Below are 13,004 nucleotides of genomic sequence, written 5' to 3'. Positions count from 1 at the left end.
ACCTAGGATATCCCGACTGATGTGATATTGTCTATTTACCTTTCAGAAGACTTGCTGGACATGATAGATTACAAATCGCAGCTTTGTATAATGAAATCAGTCACCGTTATACCCATAGACTTTAGGATCTATACTCAAGAACAGTTTGGATGACCTAAGATATCCCGAATGATCTGATACTGTCTATTGAATTTTCAGAAGACTTACTGGACATGATAGATTACAAATCATAGCTTTTAATGTAAGAAGTTACCGTTACACTCATAAACTTTATGATCTAAACTCAAGAACAGTTTGGATGACCTAGGATATCCCGACTGATCTGATATTGTCTATTTACCTTTCAGAAGAGTTACTGGACATGATAGATTACAAATCGCAGCTTTGTATAATGAAATCAGTTACCGTTACACCCGCAGACTTTAGGATCTAAACTCATGAACAGTTTTGATGACCTAGGATATCCCGAATGATCTGTTACTGTCTATTGAATTTTCAGAAGACTTGACGGATTACAAATTGCAGCTTTGTATAATGAAAGAAGGATCTAAACTCAAGAATAGTTTGGATGGCCTAGGATGTCCAGAAAAAATATTCCGCCTAATATTCTACCATTTTTATACTATTGAATACCAAAACTACAGAAAAACGTAGAAAAACTCCAGAAGAACGCTTGGAAAAATTCCAGCTTCAAAGGGTTAAGTAAAAACACGTTTTTATATACTTTTCCATGGATCTCGCATGAAACACTTGTCAACATGACCTAGCCGTTCACCAATTAACCTCTGCTTGTGATTTACTCACTTCCGAAAATACAACCGCCACTGTCGTCGGTTGGCATCGAAATAATTTTTAATTAAAATGTACCCCGTTTCTGAGGGTGTCCTTTCGTGCGTCGCCATTCTCTTGAGTGATTCTACCGAGAAGAACAGCTCAACATTACACCACACCATTGTCCACCAACAACCGTTTCGACGACTGTCCTGTCGCCGAAAGATGAAACGGAATGTTTCATCACAACATCATCCGAGGTCGGGATCTGCTGCCGCTGCTACTAGTTCGCTTTGGTCTGGTGGTTGCTGATGAAGGAATTATTCATTGAATTGGTGAGCAATGGGTTGCTCACGCACCACCGTACCGTTCGCTTCTCACTCTACCAACTCACGGCCAAAAAGAAGGTGTGGTTTTCCAGGTTAACAAGGTTCATTGAGCCCATCCTGTACACGGTGATACGGTGACAGGTGCACCCGAAATTGGAAAATAGCTGATTTCGGTAACCATGTTGCTATTTAGATGTTGTGATGTAATGATTTTCAAGAACGAATACACGATGATAGACGTTGTTTGATCTTTTGGGTAAATTACGGGTACTCGATGATGTAACACAGGCAAAAACATATTATAATGAAATCTGTTTTGATGAGAGGCAAACGACACTGGAAGGTTACAACATCAACTTGCAGGATAAATAAAATTGATTTTATTTATCCTACAAGTAGAAAGACATCTTAGATAGAAAAAAGAGACGATTTCCTGCAAAAGCTTCAAGAAGCTAAAAGCGGTATTTCATAGATTTAAATATTGCATCATTCCGAAGATGAGAAGTCATAAGTTCACTTATGAATGGCTAGGTATCCTCTCATAAAAAGCTCTAAAACAAATATAATCACCAGCCATCTCATGTCGTTTGTCCATTGAAAATGTAAACAAACAATCTGCAAAGTTCCTTCTATTCAACGAAAGGAAACACGAATAGAACCTGTTGCTGTGACTTCCTCCCGTAAAAAGTGCAACCAAAGAAATCCTTCATTCGGAACAAAACTTCTTACATCAAACCCTCTCCTTCCATCCGAACCGTACCAGAGCTAGAGATAGAACTAACTTTTGCCATTTCCCATTGCACCGAACAAACAGGTAGGATACACAGAATCCAATGATACAGAGAGAAATTTTTCCTCTTGAGCTGCCTCACGTCCACCCTCAACACAATCCCTTACCGCAGCTAGAGTACCCACACACCGCCCGTACATGTACGGGAAGTAGGAAAAAAAAAGTTTAAAATAATTGAATTTTCCCCGGAAGTTCGAGTACAACCGACCAGTTGGTCCCCGGACCGGGCACACCGGAATCCGGAGGAAGGCAGTGGACGACACTGGATTTGTTCACATTAGTTGTAATTTGAGTAGTTTTGTGCTTGTTTTCGAGACCCGGTGGAACGGACAACCTTCCCCTGTGGGCTCCCTGTGGCAGGCGGAGAGGGGGAAGGGGGCAGATCCTTGGTCAGGATTCAATTTAGGGAAGAAGTTTTTGCTTTATTGCGTTCCGTTTGGGTGTGGGTAAATGGTCAATAAGAAGTTAACAATAATGTTAGGTCGGTAGTTTGAGATAAATTGACTCAGGAAAGATTGACACAAGGTAAATAAAATGTTCTCAAGTAGGTATAAAGGTATACTAGAAACATGTAATTAATGTACATCTGACTTATTATTAGGCAGGTATACACAGTTTTCAATAATTAGGGAAAAAAGGTAAAGGAAATCTAATCGGGGGTCTTGTTTCTCCAGGAGTTCCTCCGGGGATTTTTCCAGGAACTCCTCCGGGGATTCCTCCAGGAACTCCTCCGGGGATTCCTCCAGGAATTCCCTCCCCAAGCAACACACATGTTATATATTAGTTACGACAGCGCAAGTTTTAGTTGTATAGAAGTTTATTAGACGTTATTCCAACACAATGTTAGAATTACGTAAAATTAACTTCTATACAACCAAAACTTGCGCTGTCGTAACTCTTATATAACATGTGTGTTGCTTGGGTCTGAGGATTCCTCCAGGAACTCCTCCGGGGATTCCTACAGGAATACCTCCAGGAATTCCTCCGGGGATTCCATCAGGAATTCCTCCGGGGATTCCTCCAGGAATTCCTCCGGGGATTCCATCAGGAATTCCTTCAGGAATTCCTCCAGGAATTCCTCCGGGGATTCCTACAGGATTCCACCAGGAATTCCTCCGGGGGTCCACCAGGAATTCCTCCGGGGATTCCACCAGGAATTCCTCCGGGGATTCCACCAGGAATTCCTCCGGGGATTCCACCAGGAATTCCTCCGGGGATTCCACCAGGAATTCCTCCGGGGATTCCACCAGGAATTCCTCCGGGGATTCCACCAGGAATTCCTCCGGGGATTCCACCAGGAATTCCTCCGGGGATTCCACCAGGAATTCCTCCGGGGATTCCACCAGGAATTCCTCCGGGGATTCCACCAGGAATTCCTCCGGGGATTCCACCAGGAATTCCTCCGGGGATTCCATCAGGAATTCCTCCGGGGATTCCATCAGGAATTCCTCCGGGGATTCCTCCAGGAATTCCTCCGGAGATTTCTCCAGGAATTCCTCCGGGGATTCCTCCAGGAATTCCTCCAGGGATTCCTCCAGGAATTCCTTCGGGGATTTGTCCAGGAATTCCTCCGGGGATTCCTACAGGAATTCCTCCGGGGATTCCTACAGGAATTCCTCCGGGGATTCCTACAGGAATTCCTCCGGGGATTCCTACAGGAATTCCTCCGGGGATTCCTACAGGAATTCCTCCGGGGATTCCTACAGGAATTCCTCCGGGGATTCCTACAGGAATTCCTCCGGGGATTCCTACAGGAATTCCTCCGGGGATTCCTACAGGAATTCCTCCGGGGATTCCTACAGGAATTCCTCCGGGGATTCCTACAGGAATTCCTCCGGGGATTCCTACAGGAATTCCTCCGGGGATTCCTACAGGAATTCCTCCGGGGATTCCTACAGGAATTCCTCCGGGGATTCCTCCAGGAATTCCTCCGGGGATTCCTCCAGGAATTCCTCCAGGAATTCCTCCAGGAATTCCTCCGGGGATTCCTCCAGGAATTGCTCCGGGGATTCCTCCAGGAATTCCTCCGGGGATTCCTCCAGGAATTCCTCCAGGAATTCCTCCAGGAATTCCTCCAGGAATTCCTCCAGGAATTCCTCCAGGAATTCCTCCAGGAATTCCTCCAGGAATTCCTCCAGGAATTCCTCCAGGAATTCCTCCAGGAATTCCTCCGGAGATTCCTCCAGGAATTCCTCCGGGGATTCCTCCAGGAATTTCTCCGGGGATTCCTCCAGGAATTCCTCCGGGGATTCCTCCAGGAATTCCTCCGGGGATTCCTCCAGGAATTCCTCCGGGGATTCCTCCAGGAATTCCTCCGGGGATTCCTCCAGGAATTCCTCCGGGGATTCCTCCAGGAATTCCTCCGGGGATTCCTCCAGGAATTCCTCCGGGGATTCCTCCAGGAATTCCTCCGGGGATTCCTCCAGGAATTCCTCCGGGGATTCCTCCAGGAATTCCTCCGGGGATTCCTCCAGGAATTCCTCCGGGGATTCCTCCAGGAATTCCTCCGGGGATTCCTCCAGGAATTCCTCCGGGGATTCCTCCAGGAATTCCTCCGGGGATTCCTCCAGGAATTCCTCCGGGGATTCCTCCAGGAATTCCTCCGGGGATTCCTCCAGGAATTCCTCCGGGAATTCCTCCAGGAATTCCTCCGGGGATTCCTCCAGGAATTCCTCTGGGGATTCCTCCAGGAATTCCTCTGGGGATTCCTCCAGGAATTCCTCCGAGGATTCCTCCAGGAATTCCTCCGGAGATTCCTCCAGGAATTCCTCCGGAGATTCCTCCAGGAATTCCTCCGGGGATTCCTCCAGGAATTCCTCCGGGGATTCCTCCAGGAATTCCTCCGGGGATTCCTCCAGGAACTCCTCCGGGGATTCCTCCAGGAATTCCCTCCCCAAGCAACACACATGTTATATATTAGTTACGACAGCGCAAGTTTTAGTTGTATAGAAGTTTATTAGACGTTATTCCAACACAATGTTAGAATTACGTAAAATTAACTTCTATACAACCAAAACTTGCGCTGTCGTAACTCTTATATAACATGTGTGTTGCTTGGGTCTAAGGATTCCTCCAGGAACTCCTCCGGGGATTCCTACAGGAATACCTCCAGGAATTCCGCCGGGGATTCCATCAGGAATTCCTCCGGGGATTCCTCCAGGAATTCCTCCGGGGATTCCATCAGGAATTCCTTCAGGAATTCCTCCAGGAATTCCTCCGGGGATTCCTACAGGATTCCACCAGGAATTCCTCCGGGGGTCCACCAGGAATTCCTCCGGGGATTCCACCAGGAATTCCTCCGGGAGTTCCACCAGTAATTCCTCCGGGGATTCCACCAGGAATTCCTCCGGGGATTCCACCAGGAATTCCTCCGGGGATTCCACCAGGAATTCCTCCGGGGATTCCACCAGGAATTCCTCCGGGGATTCCACAGGAATTCCTCCGGGGATTCCTACAGGAATTCTTCCGGGGATTCCTACAGGAATTCCTCCGGGGATTCCTACAGGAATTCCTCCGGGGATTCCTACAGGAATTCCTCCGGGGATTCCTACAGGAATTCCTCCGGGGATTCCTACAGGAATTCCTCCGGGGATTCCTCCAGGAATTCCTCCGGGGATTCCTCCAGGAATTCCTCCGGGGATTCCTCCAGGAATTCCTCCGGGGATTCCTCCAGGAATTCCTCCGGGGATTCCTCCAGGAATTCCTCCGGGGATTCCTCCAGGAATTCCTCCAGGAATTCCTCCAGGAATTCCTCCAGGAATTCCTCCAGGAATTCCTCCAGGAATTCCTCCAGGAATTCCTCCAGGAATTCCTCCAGGAATTCCTCCGGAGATTCCTCCAGGAATTCCTCCGGGGATTCCTCCAGGAATTCCTCCGGGGATTCCTCCAGGAATTCCTCCGGGGATTCCTCCAGGAATTCCTCCGGGGATTCCTCCAGGAATTCCTCCGGGGATTCCTCCAGGAATTCCTCCGGGGATTCCTCCAGGAATTCCTCCGGGGATTCCTCCAGGAATTCCTCCGGGGATTCCTCCAGGAATTCCTCTGGGGATTCCTCCAGGAATTCCTCTGGGGATTCCTCCAGGAATTCCTCCGAGGATTCCTCCAGGAATTCCTCCGGAGATTCCTCCAGGAATTCCTCCGGAGATTCCTCCAGGAATTCCTCCGGGGATTCCTCCAGGAATTCCTCCGGGGATTCCTCCAGGAATTCCTCCGGGGATTCTTCCAGGAATTCCTCCGGGGATTCCTCCAGGAATTCCTCCGGGGATTCCTCCAGGAATTCCTCCGGGGATTCCTCCAGGAATTCCTCCGGGGATTCCTCCAGAATTCCTCCGGGGATTCCTCCAGGAATTCCTCCGGGGATTCCTCCAGGAATTCCTCCGGGGATTCCTCCAGGAATTCCTCCGGGGATTCCTCCAGGAATTCCTCCGGGGATTCCTCCAGGAATTCCTCCGGGGATTCCTCCAGGAATTCCTCCGGGGATTCCTCCAGGAATTCCTCCGGGGATTCCTCCAGGAATTCCTCCGGGGATTCCTCCAGGAATTCCTCCGGGGATTCCTCCAGGAATTCCTCCGGGGATTCCTCCAGGAATTCCTCCGGGGATTCCTCCAGGAATTCCTCCGGGGATTCCTACAGGAATTCCTCCGGGGATTCCTCCAGGAATTCCTCCAGGAATTCCTCCGGGGATTCCTCCAGGAATTCCTCCGGGGATTCCTCCAGGAATTCCTCCGGGGATTCCTCCAGGAATTCCTCCGGGGATTCCTCCAGGAATTCCTCCGGGGATTCCTCCGGGGATTCCTCCGGGGATTCCTCCAGGAATTCCTCCGGGGATTCCTCCAGGAATTCCTCCGGGGATTCCTCCAGGAATTCCTCCGGGGATTCCTCCAGGAATTCCTCCGGGGATTCCTCCAGGAATTCCTCCGGGGATTCCTCCAGGAATTCCTCCGGGGATTCCTCCAGGAATTCCTCCGGGGATTCCTCCAGGAATTCCTCCGGGGATTCCTCCACGAATTCCTCCGGGGATTCCTCCAGGAATTCATCCGGGGATTCCTCCAGGAATTCCTCCGGGGATTCCTCCAGGAATTCCTCCGGGGATTCCTCCAGGAATTCCTCCGGGGATTCCTCCAGGAATTCCTCCGGGGATTCCTCCAGGAATTCCTCCGGGGATTCCTCCAGGAATTCCTCCGGGGATTCCTCCAGGAATTCCTCCGGGGATTCCTCCAGGAATTCCTCCGGGGATTCCTCCAGGAATTCCTCCGGGGATTCCTCCAGGAATTCCTCCGGGGATTCCTCCAGGAATTCCTCCGGGGATTCCTCCAGGAATTCCTCCGGGGATTCCTCCAGGAATTCCTCCGGGGATTCCTCCAGGAATTCTTCCGGGGATTCCTCCAGGAATTTCTCCTGGGATTCCTCCCGGAATTCCTCCGGGGATTCCTCCCGGAATCACTCCGGGGATTCCTCCAGGAATTCGTCCGGGGATTCTTCCAGGAATTCCTCCTGGGACTCCTCCCGGAATTCCTCCGGGGATTCCTCCAGGAATTCGTCCGGGGATTCTTCCAGGAATTCCTCCGGGGATTCCTCCAGGAATTCCTCCGGGAATTCCTCCGGGAATTCCTCCTGGAATTCCTCCGGGAATTCCTCCTGGAATTCCTCCGGGAATTCCTCCTGGAATTCCTCCGGGAATTCCTCCTGGAATTCCTCCGGGGATTCCTCCTGGAATTCCTCCGGAGATTCCTCCTGGAATTCCTCCGGGGATTCCTCCTGGAATTCCTCCGGGGATTCCTCCTGGAATTCCTCCGGGGATTCCTCCTGGAATTCCTCCGGGGATTCCTCCTGGATTTCCTCCGGGGATTCCTCCTGGAATTCCTCCGGGGATTCCTCCAGGAATTCCTCCGGGGATTCCTCCAGGAATTTCTCCTGGGATTCCTCCCGGAATTCCTCCGGGGATTCCTCCCGGAATCACTCCGGGGATTCCTCCAGGAATTCGTCCGGGGATTCTTCCAGGAATTCCTCCTGGGACTCCTCCCGGAATTCCTCCGGGGATTCCTCCAGGAATTCGTCCGGGGATTCTTCCAGGAATTCCTCCGGGGATTCCTCCAGGAATTCCTCCGGGAATTCCTCCGGGAATTCCTCCTGGAATTCCTCCGGGAATTCCTCCTGGAATTCCTCCGGGGATTCCTCCTGGAATTCCTCCGGGGATTCCTCCTGGAATTCCTCCGGGGATTCCTCCTGGAATTCCTCCGGGGATTCCTCCTGGAATTCCTCCGGGGATTCCTCCTGGAATTCCTGCGGGGATTCCTCCGGGGATTCCTCCAAGAATTCCTCCGGGAATTCCTCCAAAAATTCCTCCGAAAATGCTTTCGGAAATTCTTCCGGAAATTCCTCTAGGAATTCCTTTGGAAAGCTAGTTTAACCAACCTATGTGTTGCATATGAGCTGAATCTGTTGTCTGATTTTCCCACGCTCCACTATTGTACCAATCAGTTTTAGCATTCCCAGCAAAATCGCATTTCAAGTAAAATATATGAGGGTGCTGCTCCAAAACCCGCACTTGATTAGCTTCGGGTTGATTCTTCAGCTCATTTCCGTCCCTCCCCAAACGACAGAGGAACCCACCGACATGGGTTAAGAGCTCCCAGCTTGCCAGTGCGAAGGTCTCCTTCGCTCGAGGGAAACCCTACTTGGCACATAACACGTGCTCCGTTGAACGATGGGAAAAACCCTGCGAACGCACGGTCTTCTGGGGATGTCGTAATCAAATTTACGACATTACGTTCGAAACCCCTTTGGTAGTGGCGTTTAGTGTCGAAGTCTATAGTCTTTCTGTCTTTTTCCGGGTTGGGTTTGGGGAAAATCACTTTGTTGGTTCAATCCCTCCCCAGACGGTTCGGTGTGTTATGCCTTTAATGTATATACTGCTGGGCCTCAATGTAAAGGAGCTGAAGCCATTTCTTGTCATAATCGATTATGCTTCCGTTTAATGGAGGTTAAAACTGTAAAATATTAACATTCAACCAGCAACTTTCTTTTGAGAGCATTACCAGATTGTATACTTGCCAATGTTTCTTAAACTTTGAGGGTTTATGATAGAAACACTGAAACCAAACAATCGTGACGTCTCATGTTCAAGGATGATCTTCTAATATTTGCTGATGTTTGTAATATTTTATTCAACTTTATTTCTTTTGAGGTAGTGAGATGTCTTTATTAAAGAAATTTTCAGCGCGGTAATGGGTCATCTTTTACATTTTTAATTTATTTTATTTTGTTTAATTTTATTTTTTTTAATCTGCTTTGCTTTGCTTTGCTTTGCTTTGCTTTGCTTTGCTTTGCTTTGCTTTGCTTTGCTTTGCTTTGCTTTGCTTTGCTTTGCTTTGCTTTGCTTTGCTTTGCTTTGCTTTGCTTTGCTTTGCTTTGCTTTGCTTTGCTTTGCTTTGCTTTGCTTTGCTTTGCTTTGCTTTGCTTTGCTTTGCTTTGCTTTGCTTTGCTTTGCTTTGCTTTGCTTTGCTTTGCTTTGCTTTGCTTTGCTTTGCTTTGCTTTGCTTTGCTTTGCTTTGCTTTGCTTTGCTTTGCTTTGCTTTGCTTTGCTTTGCTTTGCTTTGCTTTGCTTTGCTTTGCTTTGCTTTGCTTTGCTTTGCTTTGCTTTGCTTTGCTTTGCTTTGCTTTGCTTTGCTTTGCTTTGCTTTGCTTTGCTTTGCTTTGCTTTGCTTTGCTTTGCTTTGCTTTGCTTTGCTTTGCTTTGCTTTGCTTTGCTTTGCTTTGCTTTGCTTTGCTTTGCTTTGCTTTGCTTTGCTTTGCTTTGCTTTGCTTTGCTTTGCTTTGCTTTGCTTTGCTTTGCTTTGCTTTGCTTTGCTTTGCTTTGCTTTGCTTTGCTTTGCTTTGCTTTGCTTTGCTTTGCTTTGCTTTGCTTTGCTTTGCTTTGCTTTGCTTTGCTTTGCTTTGCTTTGCTTTGCTTTGCTTTGCTTTGCTTTGCTTTGCTTTGCTTTGCTTTGCTTTGCTTTGCTTTGCTTTGCTTTGCTTTGCTTTGTTTATTTCATCTATTTTTATTTTTTTTATTTATTTTTGTTTTTTGAGAGTATTCAATTTTAACAATACAATTCAACGTGAACGAAAACGGCAGAGTAACAAAGTTTCTAATAACTTGCATCTTTGCTGCATATTATCTAGAGCTAGATCTTGGGAAGAGTCCTAGTAAAGCCTGTATCCGCAATAATCGGGACACAGAAATACAGCTGTAAATATGTAATAGACACATTAAAATTGCTCCAAATTTTGCCTAATAACATATTAAGATGTGTTCATTTCACCGACAAAATTTCATGTGAATCGGTGCAGTACTTTTTGTTGTAGCAATGATAGAGTAGAACGTGTGCCATTGAATTTTGTACAGCCCCTAGTTTTGCTTGTCAGCGCTGTATCTTTCGAATTTTGCAAAGGAAATGGCTGAAATTTTGCAAACAAACCTCTCAATCTACATTCGATGCATAGGCAAAATTTAAAAAAAATCGATGCACTATCAACAATTTTATAGTCAAACCATGTATTGGGGCTGAACGTGATTTTAGCCCCTCAGACAGCAATTAGTAAGCACCATTTATTGTTTCGATTGTACTATTGAAAGTACTATACCAATAATCATCAATTTTTGCAGACATAATATACACATAATCAACTACCTTCCGTGAAAATTTCATGAAAATTGGCAGAGAAATTCAAAAGTTATGAATAGGCAAACATCACACATGAAAAACCCGAAAAATTTTCACTAACACTTACCTCTATCAACACCAGTAGCTTTCAAATCAATTGATAAAAGTTAATGAAATTTTGCAAGAAAGTGTCTCTATAAGTATCAGAACTGCTAATGAAATTTCATAATTATCGTCACAAAACTTTGAATTGTAGCGTAATAGAACCATCTACCATGCGAATGAAAATTGGTCATGATTGTACAAAATGCTTAAAAACACGTCTGTTTGTTTTTCATTTACAGTTAAAAGTAATGCATCGATTTTAATGAAATTTGGCACAAATAATAAACATACACCAAAGAGTTCTCAGTCAATTATTTGACCAATTTTACCGATTCACTATAGAGCTACAGCCGTACTTCTGTGTCCCGATTATTGCGGATACAGGCTTTATCTCTGGTATACAATCACTTTCTAATAAAAACTGCTTTAACTTGCTTTTAAAATATAAAGCAAAAAACATCATTCAAACGTGGGCGGTAGTTCAGACAAACCTGGTAAACAGAAACCGTTTCTGTATCAACTTTTCCAAAATGAATACTGCAAGAAAAAAAAACAGCATAAACTTTTCCCTCGCCGAGCACCGGCGGATTACACAATTAGCAAACACTTGTTTACTTGAACCACAAATTTAGCTGCGAAAACAGAAAAGTTCAAATCCCGCCATCTGCACCGCCCATCCTCCCGTCCCGTCCTCCCCTAGGTATGTATAATCATGAACACGCGGGACACTTACCGGCAGCACCGTAGATCTGGAAGCTCTTCTTGCGCAGCGAAGCGGTGCCCGAGTAGTTGGACGTGGTATCGTCAAGGTTGAATGCTGTTACTCCCGCCTGCAAAAAGAAAAAAAAAAGAAAAAAAGGGAGAAGTGAAAATCGAGCGCCCATGACTGATGGGAAAATATGGAAATCGTTGTCGTGATCGATTCCGGCAGTAAATTAATAGGAATCAATGTCACTCTGGCTGGGATGATGGGGTGGCATTTTTCACTTTCAGCTCTCAGTCAATGTGAATAACGAGCGACTTCGTTACTGTTGCGCGGGTGGAGCTGTGCGATTCAGTAGCAAGGCAAAAAATGGAACGATGTCAATATTTCTATCTACAAAAAAAAACATGCGAAAATGCTTACAAGAAGATTTTCATATTTTTACATTTAAACTATGCTTTGTAGAACTCCTTAGAGACTGTCTGATGTAGTTTCGATGGAGTTTTGGAAGAACTTGCGACTTTCGGCTATTAACAATACTTAAATCAACTAACTTTGGTCTGGCTTTCAGTTTTAATAAATCGGCTTACACATTTATTTACTCTTTATTTTCTCCACTTTGGATCATAACGTTGGAGCCATGAAAAGGAGTGTCCATAAATGACGTAGCATTTTTTGATCGATTTTTTCCTCCCCTTCCCCTTCATAGCATATTTTCCCATACCCAATACATGGTTCGTCACACAATCCCAGACTCACCCTCCCCCTTAAAATGCTACGGCATTTATGGACGCTCCAAAAGTAAATTCAAAGGCCTATTTATTAAGACCAAAGTTCAAAGTTCATTCAAAGTTTTGGAAAACATCATCCAGTATTTTGTAACGAAATCCAGAACCAGTTCTATCAGCGTTTCCAAAGACTTGCACGGAAATTGTGAGAAGTTGTGCTCTGGAATGGCCGATGTTCTTTTCCTAAGAGAAAATTTGTGGACTGTTGAAGCTCCCTGAAGCAAATTTCTAGAAAGTTTTCGATTGCGAAGTTTTTGAACCGAAACTAATAAAAATTACCAGTCAATTAGAAAAAAAAAGATTTATTATAATGGTTCTTTAAATTTCATCCTTTTGAACAACGGCACTTTTTGGAGAACCATATTTACTGTTTCCTATATAATTTTGCCTTCGTTGACTATTCTTTCTTGTAATGCTTTTTGGCCATTTTTAGCGTACTTGCTAATATGTAATATAATTGTTCATAATATTTGCCTTCTTTTAAAATAGGCTGTTCTTTGACCACTTGTTTTTTCGAGTTATACTTTCACAGCGGTTATTTTTGATTAGACTTCAGATATTTCCAAAGACATCTCCTTCAAAAATCTACTTCACTTCATAAGTTGATGATCGTGAGTTCGATCCCAGCTCCGGCACTTGTAATTTTATGTCAGTTGCTGAAACCACTCTAAGAACAACCCCCCCAGCCACAAAGTGGCTGACACCTGTGAGCATATCAGTTACAAATCGGAATCACTCACGCAGTGTCCTAGTGGACAAAAACAAACAAACAAACATCTACTAAAATAAAAAATAAAAATTAGAGATCAACGTTTATTTATCAATCTCTAGTTCAAATGTACTTAAATATTAGGCATTGATTTTTTTTTTGAT

The 13,004-nt window shown here is 45.7% G+C and overlaps 1 protein-coding gene across 2 annotated transcripts in view; it reads right to left on the bottom strand.

Annotated features, from left to right (window-relative positions):
* The window catches only part of LOC109405826 (adenylate cyclase type 6), a 626,637-nt gene that overhangs the window by 269,227 nt on the left and 344,406 nt on the right, over positions 1-13,004 (bottom strand). For both annotated transcript variants that reach the window (XM_062855487.1, XM_062855488.1), the window contains exon 6: positions 11,374-11,470. In XM_062855487.1, coding sequence (XP_062711471.1) covers positions 11,374-11,470 — 97 coding nt within the window. The remainder of the gene's footprint in view (positions 1-11,373; positions 11,471-13,004) is intronic.

The sequence above is a fragment of the Aedes albopictus genome, chromosome 3 (assembly GCF_035046485.1).
Source record: "Aedes albopictus strain Foshan chromosome 3, AalbF5, whole genome shotgun sequence".
Lineage (NCBI taxonomy): Eukaryota > Metazoa > Arthropoda > Insecta > Diptera > Culicidae > Aedes > Aedes albopictus.
The sequence above is the reverse complement of the archived record's forward strand: the minus strand, read 5'-3'. Positions and strand labels throughout refer to the sequence as shown.